Here is a 23,807-nt window from a genome sequence, read left to right on the forward strand (position 1 = left end):
AACCAGTGAGTCATTTGCTGATTTTTTTATTGCACAATTGTGTCCCAGGTGTTAGTTTTTAACATTTTTAATTTGATTATTATGGATTAAGAATTTTGACATTCTACATTGTAAAGTAATGGTAGTACCAAAAGCACAATAATTTAAATGTACCTATGTAATCAATCATAAAATAATCATCATTCTACTTAAGAGATAGAACAAAATAATTTTTATTTTCTAAATGCTAAAACTCTTCAGCTGAAAGATTATAAAATATCATCTTGCAGCCCAAGTTTTTGCTTAGTTTTCAATTAACTTCTATAATCTACCTGACATTTGGAATTTATTTTATAACAATATGAAGTGCGAGTTGTTTTAATTTTTTTCCTGTGTGGATATCTAGTCATCCTAGCAATATTTAAAGAAAGGCAGTACCCTGACACCTTGTGGCAATGTGTCCCGAGCCTATTTGTATGCTTCTATTCTGTTCAATTAGTCTTTTTTTTTTTAAAGTACAGACCACTCATGTTATCTCTTTAATTTGCTACTTAGTCCTTTACATTTCCATGCCAAACCACCAAATATAGAAAAATACACACAGTAGTATATAATGCACCCTGCTGGATGCTTATAGGAAAGGACACGGGTTTTCCTATTATACTTGTGGTAGAGACAATTGATCAAATTGTTGCTTCATTCTGTATATTTCTAGTTCAAGCATGGGAATTAACTTTCCTTGAACTTCAATTTTGTAATTGAAGATGAGGCTGATGATTTCTGTGTGGCTAGGATTAAATCAAATAACATATAAAAATACAAATAATGTGCCTACCAGTCATTTTGCTTTCCCTAACTTCTTTTCTGTTCTTTTTCATCTCTACTAACTTTTGCTTTTTTTTTGGCTTGTTCTCAAAACCACTATTTGCTTTAGATAAAATTATTATTTTTTTCTTTTTTCATTAAAAATTTTTTTCTCTTATATATTACATCCCAACTACAGTTTCCCCTCCATTCCTTTCTCTGAGCCCCCCAGCATACTCTTCCTCTCCCTAGATCCACTCCTCCTCCATTTCCTTTAAAAAAAAAAGAGTAGGCCTCCCAGGGATATCAACCAAACATGGCATAACAAGTTACAATAAGACTAAGCACAAACTCATGTCAAGACTGGACGAGGCAACCAAATAGGAGGGAAAAGGTCCCAAGTGCAGGCAAAAGAGTCAGAGGTACCCCCATTCCCATTGTTAGGTGGCCCATAAGAACACCAGGCAAGTGTCCTTGTGTCAGGATGGAGTGTCCTTTTGGTATATGCCTAAGAGTGGTATAGCTGGATCTTGAGGTAGATTAATCTCCAAGTTTCTGAGAAACCACCATACTGATTTCCAGAGTGGCTGTACAAGTTTGCACTCCCACCAGCATTGGAGGAGTGTTCCCCTTTCTCTACATCCTCACCAGCATGTGCTGTCATTTGAGTTTTTGATCTCAGCCTTTCTGACAGGTGTAAGATGGAATCTCAGCATTGTTTTGATTGCATTTCCCTGATGTCTAAAGATGTTGAACATTTTTTTAAGCATTGCTCAGCCACTGGAGATTTCTCTGCTGATAATTCTTTGTTTAGATCTGTGCTCCACTTTTTAATTAGATTATTTGGTTTGTTGATGTCTAGTTTCTTGAGTTATTTATATATTTTGGATATTAGCTCCCTGTCAGATGTGGAGTTGCTGAAAACCTTTCCAATTTTGTCCAGTTGGCAGTGCCCTTTGCCTTCCAGAAGCTTTTCAGTTTCATGTATTGATTGTTGTTCTTAGCGCCTACACAATTGGTGTTCTGTTCAGGAAGTGGTCTCCTGTGTACATTCAAGGCTATTCCCCACTTTCTCTTCTATCAGGTTCAGTGTATCTGTTTTTATGTTGTGGTCTTTGGTCCATTTAGACTTGAGTTTTGTGCATGGCAATAGATACAGATATAATTGCATTCTTCAACATGTTAGCATCCAGTTATTGAAGTTTTTTCCATTGTGTATTTATGGCTCCTTTATAAAAAAAATCAGCTGTTCATAAGTGTATATATTTATGTCTGAGTTTTCAATTTCATTCCATTGATGAACCTGTATGTTTTTATGCCAATACCATGTGGTTTTTATTAACATAGCTAGGTAGTACAGTTTGAAATTAGGGATGGTGATACCTCTGGAAGTTCTTTTATTGTTTTAGCTGTTCTGGGTTTTTGTTTTTACATATGAAGTTGAGTGTAGTCCTTTCAAGGTCTGTAAAGAATTGTGTTAGAATTTTGATGGAGTTCGCATTGAATCTGTAGACTGCCTTTGGTAAGATGGCCATTTTTACTATGTTAATTCTACCACAAATCCATAAACATGGGAGATTTGTCTATCTTCTGATATCTTCTTCAATTTCTTTCTTTAAAGATTTTGTTGTTGTTGTATAAGTCTTTTACTTCCTTGCGTAGAGTTACTCCAAAATATTTTAATTATTTATGGCTTTTGTGAAGGGTGTTGTTTCCCTGATTTCTTTCTCAGCCTGCTGGTCCTTTGTATGTAGGAGGGCTACTGATTTTTTTTTTTTAATTAATCTTGTATCCAGTTCTTTCACTAAAGGTGTTTATCAGCTGTAGGAGTTCCCTGGTAGAAATTTTGGGGTCACTTAAGAATACTATCATGCCATCTGCAAATAACAATACTTTGACTTCTTCCTTTCCAATTTGTGTCCTCTTGATATTCTTTAGTTGTCTTATTATAATTTTAAGATGAGACTCAGCACTGTAAATTTGCCTGGAAAAACTCCACTATAGGGTATAGAATACTTTCTCCTTTTCCTCTTTTTGGAATTTTAAGTCTTGAAAATTCATACTATTTTCAATCATGAGGCTGGGATGATGGTTCATTGGACAGGAGCACTTGGTGCACAGTCATAGAGACCTGAATTTGAACCCCCGGAACCCATATAAAAAGCTGGGTGTGGGTGCATATGGAAATAGGGGGTTGCTGACTGTCAGCTGAGTTCCAAGTTCAGTGATATACCATATCTCAAGAGAATAAGGCAAAAGTTATAGAGCAAGAAACTTCACATCCCCATTTGTCCTCCATGCATGTGTATCTGTGCTTCAGTTGGCACATACATACAAACTCCCACTGTAAATAAATATATTTCCTTGGCTATAAGTTACAATTTTTTATATTCATTGTTTCTATCAATATTCTATAATTGAAACGTCCTAACAACTTAGGTGCCTCCAGCCAGTTAAACGCTTTTATCACATTTTTATCTATTGTGCATATGTGTGTATGCCTGACACTGCACATGCATAGAGTCAGAAAATAATTTTGCAGGAGTCACTATTCTTCCCACATATAGGTCCTGGGGATCAAACTCAGATCGTCAGGATTAGCAGCAAGCCCCTTTATACACTTAGTCATCTCACTAGCTCATTAGCCTTTTTTTTCTTCAAATTAAATCAGGAAATACATTTTTTAAAGATTTATTTATTTATTATGTATACAGTGTTCTGCCTGCAGGCCAGAAGAAGATATCAGATCTCATTATTATCACAACCTCATGGTTGTAAGCCACCATGTGGTTGCTGAGAATTGAACTCAGGACCTATGGAAGAGCAGCCAGGGCTCTCTCTTAACCTCTTAGCCATCTCTCCAGCCTAAAGGATAGATTGCTGTTTTGTTTTTTTTGTTTTTTGTTTTTTGTTTTGTTTTTTTGTTTTTTTGTTTTTTTTCCGAGACAGGGTTTCTCTGTGAAACAGTCTTGGCTGTCTTGGAACTTGCTCTGTAATCAGGCTGGCCTTGAACTCAGAGTCACAGGGACTAAAGGTGTGTGCCACCATCACTCAGCTAGGAAATAAATTTTTAAATAATACTCTTAAGAAAGGAATATTTGGTGAAGACAAAGGTTTTTAAATACTTGAATTTTCTCACCTGTTTGAAGATTAAGGGAACATATAATTTCTTGGTCTGTAAGAATAAATATAAATTCATAAAACAAATCAGTCTTTATTTCCAGGCTTAAATAATTCATTAACACTATTTTGTTAATAAAAGCTTGACAAACTTATTTTGGGTAAATATACATTAGACTTGCTTACTTTTGTTTTATGCATTAACAACATTTATAAAACTAGGTACCACAGAAACAGAACAACATACTTAGAATACAATTTACTATTTTTAAAAATGGATTACATAAGTTTATTGAAACACAAATGTATTTGATAGTTCCAGTTACTTTGTTTCTATAGTAACATGCATTTACATAGAAGTAGATTCATAGTATTTGATTGAATAAGCTAATTTGTGAAAACTGTTTCCAGTTAGTCTAATTGATAAATTATCTTTCTTCTATATTACAGGAAAACAACCAAAGTTATAAGTAGCATTTTAAGAACAGATGAATTTGAAGATAAAGAATTATTCATTTTATATTTTGGACACCTGCAAATGAAGTGGACCTAGTAACAATAACTAATGGACTGTGACGATTCAATTTATTTTTACTTTTGATGGTTGGCTATTTGGCTTCTCATAAAATGAGAAAGAGATATTTTAAACTATAAAGAATTTTTCTAATCAGTTTCAGCTTTGCAGGCAGTTCCTGCAAAAATTGGGAAGTAACACTCAAAAGTGGGGATGTTGGCGAAGTGGGAAGACTGTATTATAATTTGCATGCTACTTGCAATTCTTGTTTTTCATCACTTGTAATAATGGAATGGAAATGTAAGCTGTAAAGATTCTCAAATATAAAGTATTTGCTATGATGTATATATGGTACATAATTTTTGTTGTCTGTAAAGTCAATGTCACTTTTTCCCCACTAATTTCACACCAGCCCTGAACAGGTCGTTAGGATGTCTCCAGAGGCTCAGAATGATTCAGGGTGTTCAAAGCAGTTATCAATGGCAGTGGAAGAGGGGAAGAGACTTTCTGATAGTCATTTAAGACATGTGATTGATTGTTCTCTAGGTTCTTAATAATAACATGGTCTTAGATCCATAACTCCGAGCAGAGATAAACATTTTGAAGACAATGATAGTTAATGAAACTGAAGTTGAAAAGTAGCTGATACTTAATGGCACTCAGATTATATGATTGAGAGTCAAGCAGTTGGAAAATAAAATTGAGATTGCTTCTAAAGGAGGACAAATTCAGGAATTTGCAAATAATTGAGGTATATTAAGTTTCAATTCTGTAATTTCTCATAATAAGAATATATATGGATGAAGAATTTTGATGCATAAACTTTTAATTCCTAGGAATTTAGTGTACTAAGTTTCAGGAATACTGCAGACAGAAAGGTAAGCATAAACCCAGTCCTTCACACTTGTGTTCAGGGCCCCTGGGAAGTCACTCGAGGCCACCAGTAGCAGAAACCTTGTTTCTCCTGAGTGTGAAGTATGAAGCCAGCACCTCTGCCACAGCAGATTTCCCAGCTGGCTCTTTTAGTAGCTTCTTTTTCATTGTCTGCTCCTCAGAGAAAGAATTGTTTTTCAATAGAAAAAAGAAAGTCACCTGTTCATTAAGTGTAAACGCATTGTTTGTTTGAAAATGAGATATTTATACTATGGAATCCTGTGTGTGTGTGTGTGTGTGTGTGTGTGTGTATGTGTGTGTGTGTGTGTTGCCTCCTGTTGCATCCTTTTGTCTTGGGATCCAGTATATGTATGCATGTATTTCCATACATATTCATACACACATACACACACTTAAAAAACACATAAATATATGCAGAATAGCTAAGATTTACCATAGAATTAAATTGGTTAATTATTTGCTTTTTTCTCAAGTCCTTTTGATTCTAGTTTAATATATTTACAAAACTCATTCCAATTTGTAAGCAGAGGGCCTTTCTCCAAACTCTGTTGCTGGGCAGAGACCCTCTTCAATTATACTACCATGCTACTTTGGGAACTACCTCATATGCAATACACTTGGTAGGATTTTGGGGTTGAATATAAAGTGGGCCAGCTAAGACAATGCTTGGATTGGTTTCAATTTGTATTTTGAAATCATTTATATCCAGTATTTCCAAGAAGCATTTGTTGGTTGAAAGACCCTTGAGTTTCAGAACTTTACAGTGAGTAATCACAGTGAGACCACAAAAACTGCCCTGCGGTCTCTTTGCCTTTCACACAAATGTATAATTTTTGTCTCAACAATCATTGTATAAAAAACTCCATTAATGTTTTTGCCTTGCATATCTATATCAAAAGTGTTGAACCAGGCATTGTTTCATAGTGCTTAGGAATATACATATGCACTCTGTGTGTGTGTGTGTGTGTGTGTGTGTGTGTGTGTGTGTGTGTAGAAATTTGCTCATTTGGTCTAACAGAAACTATGAAAATTTACATAGATTGTTAAATACTGAAATTATACAAAAGCATTCAATAAATCAATATCCCATAAATTGTTTGAGATAATAGAGTCTCATATTTATGAAATGAAACTTTCATTCAAGCCTTATCTTTACTTAAGTTTTCCAACTGTTAAAAATACCATAATATTTTACATGTTTTTCCCCTTAAGACCAAGAGTTTCAAAGGCATTTGTATGAGAGAATAACATGGTAATAGTTTTATGTATATTTTCATAGCAGAGTCTATAACAAGAGTTAGAGTTCTTGAGTAGATAAGCTGTGTAGTTGTTATCTTAGGGAAGTATATAAAATTGGTATATTCAGTACTAAAGTTTTGTGCTTATTTTAAATTTCTTTATTCAGTTGAGTTGAAATTTTAGAGTTAAAGTATTGAATTTGAAAATCTTCATTTTAATACAAGTGTCCACTTTTCATAAGAATAGTTAGCTATTTGGATCATATATCAAAGCCTTCTACCATAATCTTTAATTCCCCCAATGTTTGCTCAGTAATGTTTAGCTTATATATGAGAGTCATACAAGCAAAGGTGTCACATTAGTAAATGCTCTAAGTTACTACAGAGTGTTCACTTGCAAAATACCACTTTACAACATGACTCATGGACAGAGCGTCTACAGGCTACAGCCAGTTTACAACATGACACATGGACAGAGCATCTACAGGCTACAGCCAATGTTGTTTAGTGCATTTATGTTAATATTAAAGGAATTATAAAGAGAAAAATTGGAGGACCATGTGATGAGCATGTGGACCTTATTGAAGAAGAATGTGTTACTGAAAAAGTCACAAAGTATGGATGTGATTCTTTAGAGTATATGCCAGTTTACAAACCCTGGCCTATGGTACAATGTTCTAGAAGTTCTCACTTAGCTTTTTTTTTTTTTACCATAATTCTCACAATTTCCTTACTTAATTTATACCATTTTTATATATTAGCATTTTGTTATAATTTTGATTACAATGTAACCAATCAATTAGCATCAATTATCAAGAGTAACAAACTTTGAAAATAGTTACAGAACACACTTCAGAATAGTATACTTATAGTAAACACCTTGAACAAAAGTGTGCAGCCAATTGACAACCACAGAGAACTTTCCAGTTTGCATTTTAGATAAGAATGCTTGTACTTGGAACAATGAAGACAACGTGTAGGGACATCTAATTGTTGTTCAGGATCCACCATGAAGCTGAAAGAAGAAAAACAGTAATTAAAATATGTGTTTTTAGGGCAGAGAAAGTCTAAACTGAAAAGAGTTCATTCCCTTTGTCTTCAGTATGCATAACTGCTTTTCTAGTTTTCAATTCTAGACTCTTTGGGATGTTGATTTATTCCCGTGTAATTATACTCTAGTTCTTTGTACTTTGTTGGCTAAGATGTTTTTGTTATATATGAATAACATTTCTCATAGCAAGATTATCAACACCCTGGTGGTGAGTCATGTTGTTGCAATCTACCCAGCAGTAGCAGTTATTAGGAAATAACATACGGTACTCCTACATACATGCTTCAGGAAGTTTGAGTCTAAACAAATAGATTTTTATAAACAATATTTTTAAATTTCAGCACTAGAAATGTGTTCTCCCACGAATATAAACACCTACACATAACCAATGCAAAGAAGTGTGGTTGTTGGCATGCTGTGGTAAGAGGCAGATGGAAGGGAGTAAGCTTTGTTTTAAAGCTGTTGGCTTACTTGAACACTTTCCTGTGCATTTCTTCCCTTTATGGTAAGGACATTCTGGATCCTGAACTGATTACCTAACTCCTGTTGTCTGCATGGCTTATGATGGTTAGTGGACCTGCATCACTGTATTCTATGATGATTCATTTGACACTTGTATTTAATAGCTTATAGGCATATACTTTGGTGTGTACTTACATCTAATGGTGTTCAGCTTACTTGAGATGTATCTTCTCTATTTATAAACACCACAGGTACTGTTTTCAGGGTTTAGACTTAAGTTTGTGCAGTGACTCTGGTTTTGTTGTCATTTCTAACCTTCATTATGGTATAACATACAAAATGCACAAAACTGGTCATTAAAATTAGTATTAGAAGTGGTATGGTGAACCAATTAAACTCCCCAGCCTCTAGGCTCTGGGCCCAGGAGCACCACCACCCTTTGCAGTTTCAGTTTCAGGCCAGTAGGCAGGTCTCCTACAGACAGGTCAGACTACCACCATCACCCACCATACCCTGTAACTCACAAACCCCACCCCTCCCAAACCCACCCACCCTACAAGACTTCAGCTTCTCCCTGAGACAGAGCCTGCCAGTGCCAATTGGACTAAGAACTGTGATTAGACCAAGAGCTCCTATTGGACCAAGAGTATCAATTGGACCAAGAGAGGCTCCCTCAGACACAGACACTGCTTGCACTCATTAGAGAAGATGGGTAGATGCCAATGCAAAAATACAGTCAACAATATAAAGATAAATATGGCACTGTCAGAACCTAGTGGTCTTACATAAGCAATGCAGAAGAAACAGAAGATGATGATAGAGGTCTTTAAAGAGGAAATGAAAAATTCCCTCAAATCGAAGAAAAGACACACAAAAAATTGGAAGAAATCAATAAATCCCTTAAAGAAAGCCAAGAAAATGCAAACAGATGAAGGAAACAGTTCAAGATTTGAAAACTGAAATCAAGACAATAAAGAAGACAAACTGAGGGAATGCTGGAAATGGAAAATCTGAGTAAATGAACAGGAACTACATAACCAGCAGAATGCAAGAGATGGAAGAGAAAGATCTCTGACATTGACAATATTAATAGAGGAAATAGTTCGTCAATCATAGACAACACTAAAGCCAACACTCATAACACAAAACATCCAGGAAATTTGGGACACCATGAAAAGACCAAACCTAAGAATAATAGGGATAAAAGAAGGAGAAGAATACCAACTCAAAGGCACAGAAAATATATTCAAAAAAATCATAGAAGAAAACTTTCTGAACCTAAAGAAGGAAATGCCTATGAAAATACAAAAAGCTTACAGAACATCAAATAGACTAGATTTAAAAAAATCCCCTTGCCACATAATAATCAAACCACATACAAAAATAAAGAAAAAATATTAAGAGCTGCAAAGAAAAAAGGCCAAGTAACATATAAAGGCAGACCCATAAGAATAATAGCTGACTTCTCAATGGAGACTCTAAATGCCAGAAGGTCCTGGACAGCTGTTATGCAGACATTGAGACCATGAATGCCAACCCAGACTATTATACCCAGCAAAACTCTCAATCACCATAGACAGAGTAAACAAAAAATTCCATGATAAAACCAGATTTAAACAATACCTAACCACAAATCAGCCCTACAGAAAGCACTAGAAGGAAACATCCAACCTAAGGAAGTTAGATATACCCATGAAAACATAGGCAATAGATAATCTCACACCAACAAATACCAAAGAAGAGATACACACACTACCAATAAAAAATAACAGGAATTAACAATTACTGGTCATTAATATCCATTAATATCAATGGTCTCAATTTGCCTATAAAAAGACACAGGCTAACAAAATGGATAAAAAAACAGGATCCATCTATCTGCTGCATACAAGAAACACACATCAACTTCAAAGACAGACACTACTTCAGAGTGAAAGGCTGAGAAAAGATTTTCCAATCAAATGGACTTAAGAAGCAAGCTCGGTGTAGCTATCCTAATTTCTAATAAAATAGACCAAACTAAAACCAATTGAAAGAGATTGAGAAGGACATTACATATTTATCATAGGGAAAATCTACAAAGATGAAGTCTTAATTCTGAACATTCATGCCCCAAATACAAGGGCACCCACATTTGTAAAAGAAATATTACTAAAGCTTAAATCACACACACCTTTAATCCCAGCACTAACCTTAAATGTCTGAAGGTCTGTACAGACAAATAGGAATTTATGTAGCTGGGCAGAGAGAAGAAATGAGATGGCAGAACAGAAATACATATAGGAGTGGGTATATAGGAAATAGGTCTCTTTGGAGCCTGAGGCATGTGTAAGGTGAGGTTGGCTGTGGCTTTTCCTATTCCATTGATCTCAGTTTTTACCCCAATATCTGGCTCCTGGTTTTTATTAATAATGCTGTCTAGCAATTTGTGTTACAAATCTTACTCCTAGCTATTCTTCCTTTAGCTTAGGTGGCTATAGATTCAACACTCCTCATCTTGATCTGAGGATCCACCCATTTGTTCTGTTTCTAAGAATCACTCATCATACTCATTCTGGACTCCCAGAACTCATTGTAAAACCAGATCACATCACAGCATTTGTATCAGCTCCAGGGTGGAAGTCAAGAGAAAGAGTTTGCAATCTATATAAACCCTCCATCATGAAATAAACTGGAAAGCTAAGTGTCATTGCTATGAGTGGTTACTGAAAAAGAAAGAGATACCCCAGAAATGCTTTTTGAAGAAATTCTGAGTTACAAAATCAGAACCAGTGACCAGCTTGCTTATTGCATTTCTTTGAGAAATACTGTGAGTTGCATTGTGAATGACCAAATGATATTTACACTGTACGATACTGTAATAGCATACTGTTAACATCCTAAAATATTTTATGAACAGATCTGAAGTATTAAGACATCCACTTTAAAAATGGAAGTAGATGCAGAGATCCACAGCCGAGCCACAGGAGGAGCTCTGGGAGCCCAATTGGCGAGAGAGAGGAGGGATTGTATGAGTGAGAGATATTGAGACCATGACTGGAAAAAGCACAGGGACAAATAGCCGAACTAGTGGAAATGCATGAACTGTGAACCAATGGCTGAGGAGCACCCATGGAACTAGACTGGGCCCTCTGGATAAGTGGGACAGTTGATTAACTTGAACTGTTTGGGAGGCCCCCAGGCAGTGGAGCCGGGACCTGTTCTTGGTGCATGGGCTGGCTTTTTGGAGCCTGGGGCCTATGCTGGGATACTTTGCTCAGCCTTGGTGTAGGGAGGAGGGGACTGGACCTGCCTCGGCTGAGTCTACCAGGCTGGGCTGACTCCCCAGGGGAGACCTTGCTTTGGAGGAGGTGGGAATGGGGGATGGATTAGGAGGGAGCACTGGGGGGTGGGAGGAGGGAGGACAGGGGAATCCATGGTTGATATGTGAAATTAAGTTAATTATAAAATAAAGATATATAGTAAAAAATGAGGGGTTGGGATTTAGCTCAGTGGTAGAGCACTTGCCTAGCAAGCGCAAGGCCCAGGGTTCGATCCTCAGCTCAAAAAAAGAAAGAAAGAAAGAAAGAAAGAAAGAAAGAAAGAAAGAAAGAAAAGATCTCCTATACTAATGGATAGGCAGGAATCACATAGTAAAAATGGCAATCTTACTAAAAGCAATCTACAGATTCAATACAATCCCCATCAAAATCCCAACACAATTTTTCATAGACTTGAAAAAAAGAAAAACAAAAAGCCTAGGATAGCCAAAAGAATCCTGTATAATATAGCAACCTCTGGAGGCATCACAATCCCTGATTTCAAGCTCTAGTATAGAGCTATAGTGATAAAAAAACAGCTTGGTACTGTCATAAAAACCAACATGTGGACCAATGGAATCGAATTGAAGACCCTGACATTAATCCACACACCTATGAACACCTGATTTTTGACCAAGAAGCCAAAACTGTACCACGGAAAAAAGAAAGCATCTTCAACAAATGGTGCTGGCATAATTGGATGTCAACATGTAGAAGACTGCAATTAGATCCATATCTGTCGCCATGCACAAAACTCTAAGTAGATCAAACACCTCAACATAAATCCAGTTACATTGAACTTGATAGAAGAGAAAGTAGGAAGTAGTTTTGAATGCATTGGCATAGGAACCACTTCCTAAATATAACACCAGTAGCACAGACACTGAGAGCAACAATTAATAAATGGGACCTCCTGAAACTGAGAAGCTTTTGTAGGGCAAAGGACACGGTCAATAAGACAAAATGACAGCCTACAGAATGGGAAAAGATCTTCACCAACCCCACATCTGACAGAGGGATGATCTCCAAAATATATAAAGAACTGAAGAAACTAGACATCAAAACACCAAACAATCCAATTAAAAAATAGGCTACAGATCTAAACAGAATTCTCAACAGAAGAATCTCAAATGGCTGAAAGACATTTAAAGAACTGCTCAACATCCTTAGTCATCAGGGAAATGCAAATCAAAAAAATGACTCTCAGATACCACCTTACACCTGTCAGAATGGCTATGATCAAAAATACTGAGGACAGCTTATGATGGAGAGGATGTGGAGCAAGGGGAACACTCCTCCATTGCTAGTGGGAGTGCAAACTTGTACAGCCAATTTGGAAATCAGTATGGTGGTTTCTCAGAAAATTGGGAATCAATCTTCCTCAAGACCTAGCTATACCACTCTTGGGCATATACCCAAGGGATGCTCAATCATAACACAAGTGCTCATGCTCAACTATGTTCATAGCAGCATTATTCATTATATCCAGAACTTTGAAACAACCTAGATTCCCCTCAACCAAAGAATGGATGAAGAAACTGTGGCACCTATACAAAATGGAGTACTATTCAGCAGTGAAAAACAATGATATCATGAAATTTGCAGGCAAATGAATGGAACTAGAAAATATCATCCTGAGTGAGGTAACCCAGACTCAGAAGGACAAACACAGTATGTATTCACTCATAAGTGGATACTAGATATAAAGCAAAGGATAACCAGACTACAACCCACAACTCCAGAGAAGCTAGATAACAAGGAGGACCTTAAGAGGGACACCTAGATAGCCCAATAAAGGAGAAATAGATGAGATCTACATGAACAAACTGGGGGGTAATGGAGGGCAAGGAATGGCAGGTGAGGGCATAAGAAAATGGGAGGTTTGAGGTGGAACAGGGACAGAGTAGAAGAGCAAAGAAAGAGATACCATTATAAATGAAGACATCATGGGCATATGGAGAAACAGAGTGCTAGGAAAGTTCCCAGGAATCCACAAGGATGGCCCCATCTTAGTCTACTAAAAATAGTCGAGAGAGTGCCTGAACTGGTCTACTCTGGTAACCAGATTAGTGAATACCCTAACTGTCATCATAGAGCCTTCATCCAGTGACTAATGGAAGCAGATGCAGAAATCCATGGCTGGGTGCCAGGCCAAGCTCCAGGAGTCCAATTGATGAGAAAGAGGAGAGATTCTATAAGCAAGGTGCATCGAGATTGTAATGGGAAAATGTATGGAGAGGGCCAGCCAAACTAGTGGAAACCCCTGAATTCTGGACCAATACCTGTGGAGCCCCCATGGGACTGGACTAGACCCTCTGGATATTTGAGACAGTTGTTTAGCTTGAATTGGTTGGGGGGGGCCAAGGCAGGAGGATCAGAATCCATCCCTGGTCTATGAGGCAGCTTTTTGGAGCCTAGTGCCTAAGGTGTGACACCTTTTGCAGCCTTGGTGTAGGGCTAGGGGCTTGGACCTGCCTCAACTGAATGTATCAGGTTCATGGGAGACCTTTACTTAAAGGATGTGAGGATTGGGGGAAGGGTTGGGGGCAGGGAGAGGGGGAATCTGTGGTTGGTATGTAAAATTAACAGAGAATTTCTTTATAATAAAAAAGGAAAAATATGAAGATGCAGCAAATAAAAAAACAAGAAAAGTTTTAAAATAAGAAGTAGTATGGCTACTAAAACTATACATATTGTCTAAATTGAAGATTTCTGTTCAGGGTTGTCTTCCTGCAGTCACTCCTAGGAAACTTTAAAATAGGTTGGGATGCTCCAATGGATGGTAAAATTTTGTTTAAGATAGGTTTTAATTTGTGTTAGAAGCCAAGACTAGCTTTTCCTTATGTTCTGTTAAGTTCCATTTATCATTGTTGAGATTAGGTGTGATATGGAAATTAATGCAAAGCTAGACAGAGCTTAAACTGCATGAAGTTCAGCCTCCAAGGATGAGAGTTGATGCAGTTTTATTTGTCCCCAATTTTTCCTTGTAAATTAGGGGACACTGAGAGACAGTGGAGTGGAGTGATGCATATATCAATGATGAAATAGTTCATCACATCAAAAGTTCATTCAAAATTATGGTGAAGGTGGATCAGAAAACTAGGTTATTTTATAATTACAATGCTTCCAATAACCCCCCCTCCCGCTTCTTGTTATCTCATGAGCTCCTTTCTGTATTATTTTTCTACTCTATTTTTGCCTACATGTTTTCTGACATGGATAGACTCAAGATCCCAATAAGAACAAACAATAATTTTACCCTTTTTAACCAATGGGCTTAGTTTTGGGAGATTTGAAAATGGATCTGAAGGTAAACACAAAAATATTAATATAAGGTCTTGGAGATTTGCATGTCCAATACCCATACATCTGTGGTATGGAAGTCTTTATTCCTTCTCTTAGAAAAGTTTTACTGTTTTTGGGTCACACAGTAGCAGTGCAGTCTTAAAGAAAAAGATGAGCAGAAAAATGCTAGCCCTATTTCCCTTCATTCTATCAGCAAAGGCTGTAGTCAGTCAAATTTACATCATTGATTTGTATCATAGGCTGAACCTATTTAAAACAGCAAGTTCAAGGGTGCTATAATAGTGAAACTAAAACTTTACTAGATACACAGAATATGGCTGCCCCAGTATCTTCCTTTATAACTTGTCATCACACTTTCCTGGTCTTCCCCAACTATGGCACCTTGTAATACAAAGTGCAAAGCCTGAGGAACTCCATCATGTGTGTGGTTTTGTTTGTTTGTTTGTTTGTTTGAGGATTAAACCTGTGGGAGATTTTGTACATGTGTGTCCCCCAGAGGCTCTCCTGGCACACCACAGCTCTGCCTTAGACTGTGAGGATCAGCTAAATTGAAGGCTCTCCCACCCGGCTCCTGGCTCCTCAACCAGCTGCGGTTCCAGCATTCATTGCCTAGTCTCCCATCTGTTCCTCAATGCAGCGGATCCCTACTACTCCACTAAGACTCTTCTCTTCAGTGGTGATCTTGTCCAATCCAATTTCCTGTGCCGTTTTTCAAACACTTCACCCTGAACTCAAGGAGCATGATATCCATGTATTCCACTCTGATGCTATCTGACCTGTTCTGGTTCTCCCTGAGATGGTGCCCCTTGTTCTCCTTAATAAAGTAGCTCTTCTTCCTCTGCGCATCTTTTACAGAAAGACACTTTCTGGGCCTCTCTCAGATGTTTTGTCCTTATCTGCTCTTGTCCTCACTCAGAATTGATCTTGCTGTATGTCTGCAGCTGGAATCCCAGCAGGCTCTTGGTGTAGGTTCTTTTATCCTCTGGTCACTGTCCTGCTTGGTTAGTCTCTGCTCCATGATGACTACTTTGTCCATCCGGTCAGTTATGAATGAGTGGCTCATGCTGTCATCCATTTAAACAGCCTTCAAGGCCTCTAAAACATTGTTCATATGTCTAATTAAGATATTCTCCACCTTAAAGTTGAGTAAGAGAACTTCTTTTTTCTTTCTTTCTTTCTTTCTTTCTTTCTTTCTTTCTTTCTTTCTTTCTTTCTTTCTTTCTTTTTCTTTCTTTTTTTTTTTTTTAAGCTGAGGACTGAACCCAGGGCAAGCACTCTACCACTGAGCTAAATCCCCAACCCTAAGAGAACTTCTTTAAGTCTACAAAGCATGTATTGCCTCGGTGATAACTACTGTTTTGTGCCTTGAGCTGTCTTTTGTTTTTATGTAAATGTATGCCCTTTCTAAACATTTTTTTTTTTTTGGTCATACTGCATAGACAGCACTTTAATCTTAGAGACTTTGCTTTTACTTTGTACATCAGCTCTTAACAAAATGCTTGGTCAGAACAGGATTCCAATCGGTGCCAATAAATCAGCTAAGCACCTTAGGAACTCCGGGGCCAAGAACACGTTATTACCTGGTTATATTATATGCACAATTAGCAACTGAGTGGAAAAGTAGACAGCAAGAGAATTTTCTCAGTGATCTTAAGCTTTGTTCAGCCTTCTTAGGCAATTCCACTCCAAATATCTCTCCTCCTAATCTTCTTTCTCCCAGTTATAAAAATCATTTTAGCAACTATCATAATAAACTTTTCTAACATTCTAAAATCTATCCTATGATTACTTATTTCAAATTGCATTCAGCATACTATTTGAGCATACTAGTTGTAATATAATAAACCATTTAAATAATTTTTGAAGTATATGAGTTGACTTACACTTAAATTTTCCTAAAGTTGTAGTGACCAAACAGCTATCAGTACTAGGCTTAATATAGCTAGAAACAAAGTCATTAAGGGCAAAAGTCAAATGTTTCTTCCCCTCCCTAAATTTTAAATACAGGAACAGTTAAGAAAGCACTATTGACAAAGCGTGGAGGATCATGCTATCTTAAAAAAAAAAAAAAGGCAGTAGAGAAGCACATAGAAGCATGGAGCATGCTCCAGGGTAGTTACCAGGAACTAGCATAGTAGATGTGAGCTCTGGAGTCTCCAAGAAATCCACGTTGCTTCTTTGGAAGGTCTTGCTGTAGTTTGTCTGGAGGTGGCTATGAAATGATTGTAGGTTAAAGGTATTCATTTTTGTTTAAAACCTTCCTAAGTAGATTACAGCAGAGATCAAATTCAACCAAGATGTCAAGATTTGGCATGGCTTGAGCTAAATGGCCAGATATGGTCTACTCTTCATGCTTATTTAACTTGAATAGAACCTGAAGAGCAATAATTGTCATCAGAAATTGAGAAGAAAGGGCATTTAAGATAAGCATATAGAAGAACATGCAACAACAGGAGGCAGGCTAAAATTCCGGAGAGATGTACAAATGAAAGCATTCTCATATCTGCATGTTTAAAGAACAGGATATCTAAACTTAGTATCAGCAGAGAATAAATGCTTGGAACTAAGTTGCCCTCCAGAACTCTGCCTGAAATAATATTGCTGACATTGTGTCTTCATTATAGCACAGAATGCTTCGATTATTTATTACTGGGCAAGAACTCTACCATTGAGTTACAATCCAAGACTGCTCCTTGAAGCCACACACACACACACACACACACAAATTTAAGGTGAAATACGAATCAGTTGAATTTCCCAGCATTTTCTTTTATTTCCATATTTAGCACCCTAAAACAATGATTATTGGAAAGCTGTATTTTCTGTACTACCTAAAACCATCAGGAACTGTTTATGAGATAGAAGAACAAAACATTCCTTCATCACATATTTTAAAATTGCATATTTGTTAGTAATCATTTTTACTTTCAAAGTTGATTTGTAAGCTTTTGCAATATCTTTTATTACTTTACTTTTAATATTTATAGTCATTTAAAAAAGTTGTATTAGCCACTGTGTATAGTTTTAAATTTAAATAAAACAAAATGATGTCTACAGAGCTTATATTTTATGAAGCTTCAAGCGCCCTTCATCACTTCTTCCTGAGATGCCCATGACTAATTCCTTTTCACCAAGAGCATCAGTAAAGTTAAAAAAGTCAAAGTGGGATCATTATCCAAAGCTACGAAATAAATTCCGAAGAGCATAGGATTCATGTAACAGGGAAGGCAAGTTTTAAGATCAGGTAAGCACCTCAGATCTGATAGTGTAGGTCTGGAATCCTAGATACTTGGGGCTGAATCAAAAGCATTTCAAATTCAAGGCCAGACTGGACTACAGAGTAAGTGCAAGACCATCCTGAACAAGTTATGCATCCTGATTCCAAAGCACAAACTTAAAAGGAAGCTGGGATGTATCAGTGACAGAGTGCTTATCTAGAATGCTCAAAGCCTTGGTTCAATCTCTAGCACCACAAAAATAAGCAAAAATACAACTTTCCCAACAGTCTAAAAGTTTCACACATACATTGTCACACTCCACGTTTAACACAAGTTTAACAAGTCGTTTTTCCTTACAACTTACCGATTCCACACACTGCTGTTCTCCCAGAACTCATAAATCATGTATCGAGATTCATTTGAAAGCTTCTGTATAGAGATGCTGAAATAGAAGAGGCATGATTGGGCTCTGGAAATTAAAGAAGCAGAGGAGGGGTGGGGGAGGTGGCTCAGGGGGCAAAGCATAAGTGACAAGCTGCACCATCCTCATTGCGAGCTGCCTAAGTTTACCTTAATGGATAATGTGGAGAGCAGCGAGGAAGACTCCTAACAGCCTCCAGCCTCCATCTGTACCTGTGTGCACACGTATGTTGACACACATATCCATGACCACCCACGGTGCACACACAGACAAAAGCATACCAAATTGTCTAATCTCTATGTGTACTATACAACCATGTTATCTATATGTACAAGAAACAAAATAACTTAAGCTGGGTAGACTATCAAATGGATTTATCAAGAATTGAGTAGCCAAGTGCATCTATTTTGGCATATAAGTTTCAGTTTAATATTATCTTTGAACACTTTTATTAAAAAGTTCTTAATTTATTATTTGTGTTGTTTTGTGTTTTGCTTGTATGTATGTCTGTGCATCACTTACATGTCTGGTGCCCATGAAGGCCAGAAAGGAGTGTCATATTCCCCTGAAACTGGGGTTATACTTGGGAGCCACCATACTTGAAATCTAACCTGGGTCCTCTGGAAGAGCAGTCAGTGCTCTTAACCGCTGAGCCATCTCTCCAGTCCTCCAGTTCAAAAGTTTTACTAAGCTTCCTTTGTGCCAAAATTTATTAAAAATGATTTGTTTTAAAGTATTCTGCTCACAGCAGTGTGGAGCATAATAGAGGACAGTCATACAAAGCGCAGAGAAAAGCTGAGCAGGTGGTAGAAGAGATGAGTAAGAGATCCACATGGAAACAGAAGAGCAGAAGGGCACGCTCATGAAGTTCACGAGTAAGAAGAGACAAAAGCGCAGTGTATGCAGAAACGGAGTTCTTTGAGGATATCTTTTTAGTCAATTGTTTTGGAAGCAAAATGAAGGATTTAAAAAATAAGGATTTATCAGTGAAATAATCCATGAAGATTTAGGATTTACCTATTTGTGACCAGCAGGTGGCAGTAAGTACAAAAAGGAATTTTAATAGGTTTTTATTTTTAAAAGATCCTGCTCATGAGGCTGAGAGTGGATTTTTAGGTCAGCCTGAGAGGAGCTACAGAGAGACTCTGAGACTCTATGTAAAAACTAAATAAAACTAAATAAATAAATAAAACAAACAAAACCCTGGCCTTTCTGTAAGCCTTCAAAGTTTCTCTGGATCTCTTTGCCTCAGTATGTTTAACTATAAGGTGGGGGAAATAAAAAATAAAGTTTAGAGTTTATCAAATTATTGAAAAGAATAAAATGTGGTAGCCTAGTACACAGAAAGAATAAAGATAATCCCAGCACATAAGTGCCCAATAAATATTAGCTATGTTAGTAATTATTTTATCATCATTATCAGCCTCATCCTCCCATCAGAATGTAAAAAGGGAAAGTGTTTTTTGTTCAGTGCCGGGTGTGCAGGCACCAAGTAACCGTGTCCTCCTGACCATGGTTTAGATCTCTCCACAGACTGTGCTGGGTGTGCAGGCACTGGGTAGCTGTGTCCCATCCTGGCTGGCTGTGTTAAGTCAGGTTATACCTTACTGTAAGTTATCCTATATTGCATATAACTGCACTTGTCAAAAGGCTGCACACTGCCCTAGAAGACTCCATTTTACAAGTATCTTCTGATGCCATTTTGACGGAAAAGGAGGAATGTACCCTTGGGTGGACCAGAAGCTGTACCATCAGTCAGGCACTACCACCCAGCACAAACTGGTGCATGACCTCTTCCTGGGATGGAGCCACCTGTACGTTCATTGGGAGTGAACTGCAACTGTAGGGGCACATGGATGTATGAAAATCGTATCACGGAAACCAGGCCCAAGAAGTTGCTAGATACATCAGACGCAGGAAAGGGTGTAAATCCTTCATTTGGATCCTATAAAGTGGCATAACACTTCAATGATATGGCTCCACACCAACCTATTATCTAATACCTGCATCACAGACCAGCAAGAGAAGAACCCGGTGACTGTCCCTGGAGCGTCAGCTTGTTTGGGTTCCCTGTTGTTGACATGTCTACGTGACTGCCTGTCCATCTGCTCACCCATCTGGTCCTGGACCTAAACCCACAGTTTCCAGCTCTGAACGCTTACTCAGTCTTTCACTCACAACGGCAACACTGTTGTGCTCACTTCCTGATGCCAGCAGCAACCCCTTCCGGGTTGGCACTAACCCAGTTCTTTAACAAACTCTCTTGGTCCACTCCTGACACCTCCTAAACTCTGCGGCAGGCTCTTTATCTTGTATTTATTCTGTAAACCACATATTAAAAAGAAAAAAAAAAGATCTTGCTCATGGCAGTGTGGAGCATGAACACAGGACATTTTGTTCCTTTTATTTCTGTACTATGGTATTTTTCACATTTTAAAAAAATATAATTATTCATTATGCATGATATACTAATATTACTCAAGATATTTCTGAATAAATATTTGCTGTATGATAATAATACAATAGGGAGTTTGTATTTCTTACTCCAGAAGTTCATGGGTAAGCTTTGTGACTTTTTCCATAAACCCCTAAAGTGACCTGCAAATTAATGTGCACATACACTTTTTCCTGGGGAGAGAATCTATAGCTTATTTAGTGTCCTGAAGGTGTCCCTAATGCTCAAATATATTGCAAATTTTAAGTATGTTTTCTATAGAGTAAAAATTAAAACACTCAGCCTAGCATTTCAGGTCCCTCATTAATTGCCTCCTGCAAACTGGTTATTAATATTACTCATTATCTTAAAAGCCTGGTTATTGTACTATGAGAACCTTACATTTTCTAGACTAGCACAGAAAGGTTTGTAAACCTGTAATTTCAGCATTTAGAGGACAGATGCAGGAGGGTCTTGAGTTTGAGACCAGCTTTGGCTAAGTGGTGAGATATCCCTCCAGCAACACGCATTGGAGATGTGCTCATTGGTAGGTAGAGCACTGTGTAGCAGGTGGGAGACCCCGTGTTTGATCTCCAGCATTGCCCTTCCAATGAAATTCACATTTCAGCACAATGTCCAAGCTCCTTGAGGCCTGGGGTAGAGGATTAAAGAGGAAGCAAATCATGGTGTGATAGATGGTGGGTTAAAGAATGTCCCAACAGAACTACCACTCATTAAGTGTGATACCTTTGGCCCATTACTCAATCCCAGTTTGCTCCTCTGTGAATGGTTCTATGAGGACTGCAGAGGACTCTCTCTTACTCTTGGCTTTCTTCCTTCTTCAAGTGCCAGCCCTGTCTTGCCCACAGGGCCAAACCAATGAAGAAAAGATGTAATAGGAGATACATACTTCCCACATTTCTCTACACTGAGGTGTAGGTTTGGCCACCATATTTTATCTTATCCATACAGATTGATAATCAATGTTTCAATGCATTCTATTAATTCTTAAGAATGTCTCAAAAGTAATTTTAGCAATATAATCCACAGTCATGTTTCCTAGGCCTTTGACATTGGAAATATGAACATATTATATTTCTAGAATTTTGTAGCTGAGAGCAGCCTCAGAGATCACTTAGTTCTATTGAAGAACTAGAGTTTTGGACAAGGATGATTGGAATTGCTTTCTACCTTCATGAGGAAGGATCTTGTTTCCAAAGTTAGATCATAAAATCATTGAAGGTAGTAGCTATTTCCTGTCTGGCATCAAGGCTGATTCTAAGAGTATACTGTGTATGCCATTTACTCAACTGGTGACTCTCTCCCAAAAGGTATTGAGCATTTGTAATTCTCACCTGAGGTTTTTATTCAAATAATATATATATAACTATTTTTATAGTTATATAATATATAACTATACTATATAATTTATATATTTATATGTGATTTTTATATATTTTATATTATATAATATATTATATATAATTTATTATATATATGTATATATAATTTGTTGTGTTTATGTGCGTATAAGCATGCACACCAGGGTGGGTATGTGGAGGTCAGAGACAAGTTGTGGAACTCAGTTCTCTTTTTTTCCACCATGTAGAACCCAAGGATGGAACTCGGATCATTGGGCTTGGTAGCAAGCACCTTTACCCACTGAGCCATCTTGTCAGCCCTATCTTAAGTCTTTAAAGCCTCATTGATAGAATACTATAACCAAACCTCTGTCAGTCCTCAAACTTCCAAATTTCTTAGTGAATACTCAGAGCAAATGTTCTTATTTTGCTGCCTAAATTTAACAAGATTATGACTGTTATAACTGAAACAGGAAGGATCTTGTGTATGCATTCTACTCCTAGTTAGCCACAAAAGTTCAGGAATCTTTAATTCAACTATGATTATCCTGAAAAGAAAGATTAGACACACATGGTTTTGAGTGAAGCTTGGGCAAGTTTTTTAACACACCAGAGTCTGTTTTTTGTTTTTCTAAACTGGATGAAATGTATGCCTATAACAATTCTGGTGAAAACTAGATAAGAAAATAGATGAAAATAGCTAATCTTGTAAGGCATCACCCTTGGCAGCACTCTGTGTCTTGCAATGAGGAGGCTTAGCTAAGTATCATGGGAAAGAAACCTTTAACCTTTGCTAATTCATAGAACTCCATCAGCTCAGCACTAGGCAGCTGGGGAGGGTACCCAGGATCATGGCTGCTGACATGAGTGGCATTTGATGATTCATCAACAAGTGGAGAACTGGAACTGATTGACTGGTTCATCTGGAACATCCAATCTAGACTGGAGAAGTGTCTTCCACAAGGTGTTCCACTGGTGTGGTCATTTTCTGATACTCTATACATCTGATAAAATCTACATTCTGATAATTCCTGCAGAAAATTAGCTGAAGAATCAGCAATCAGTGGATATAGAACCACTAAGAAACACAGCAGTGCTGCAGAGGAAAAGGCAAAGCTGGGAGTCTGTCCTTCAGGAAATGGTCCTCTCCTCGACTCTGCTCATAGCAGGGACAGACTACTACCTCTCTGACCTGCCTTTAGCAGGGTCCTCCTCTTAGGGCTATTCCAGCACCCAGAGATGTTTCAGACCTTTAAGAACTTTTGTGTCCTTTTAATAAGTGTAAAACATCTAACCAATCCCCAGGAATTCAGCACAGACTTTTCTCCTATCTTGCTATTTCAGAAAGAGTTTACTGAGTTCAATGTTCTGCAACTGCATAGGTTCCTTTTGAGTTTTCCAAGTAGATTTATTTTTAAATGAGTAGGCTTTTAGAAATTACATATATTTCTGTCTTGGCAAATCTCTAGTTCTTCCAAGGGTGAAAATGCTTTTATTTGTGCTCTTCTGATCCTGATAGAAAGTAGAATAGCAGGCATGGAAGTGCAACACTTCCTAGTGTCTGTGACAAAAGGCTGCACTGGGAAGTTGAGAGGGGTTCCAGATGCTCACACTGCAGAGGTGGGAGGTCAGCCAGGAGAAGGAATTAGTGAGCCTAGCTCAGATTTACTGTCTTCCGTGGATGGAAGATACTATACCTGGGCAGT

The 23,807-nt window shown here is 37.5% G+C and overlaps 1 protein-coding gene across 1 annotated transcript in view; it reads right to left on the minus strand.

Annotated features, from left to right (window-relative positions):
• Positions 1 to 3,977: 3,977 nt before the first annotated feature.
• Positions 3,978 to 23,807, minus strand: part of Necab1 (N-terminal EF-hand calcium binding protein 1) — a 152,222-nt gene continuing 132,392 nt past the window's right edge. The window contains exons 11-13 of the mRNA XM_036178394.1: positions 18,250 to 18,327; positions 16,788 to 16,879; positions 3,978 to 7,564 (exon numbers count right to left, since the gene is read on the minus strand). Of these exons, the coding sequence (XP_036034287.1) occupies positions 7,536 to 7,564; positions 16,788 to 16,879; positions 18,250 to 18,327 (199 nt within the window). The 3' untranslated portion in view covers positions 3,978 to 7,535. The remainder of the gene's footprint in view (positions 7,565 to 16,787; positions 16,880 to 18,249; positions 18,328 to 23,807) is intronic.

The sequence above is a fragment of the Onychomys torridus genome, chromosome 2 (genome assembly GCF_903995425.1).
Source record: "Onychomys torridus chromosome 2, mOncTor1.1, whole genome shotgun sequence".
Lineage (NCBI taxonomy): Eukaryota > Metazoa > Chordata > Mammalia > Rodentia > Cricetidae > Onychomys > Onychomys torridus.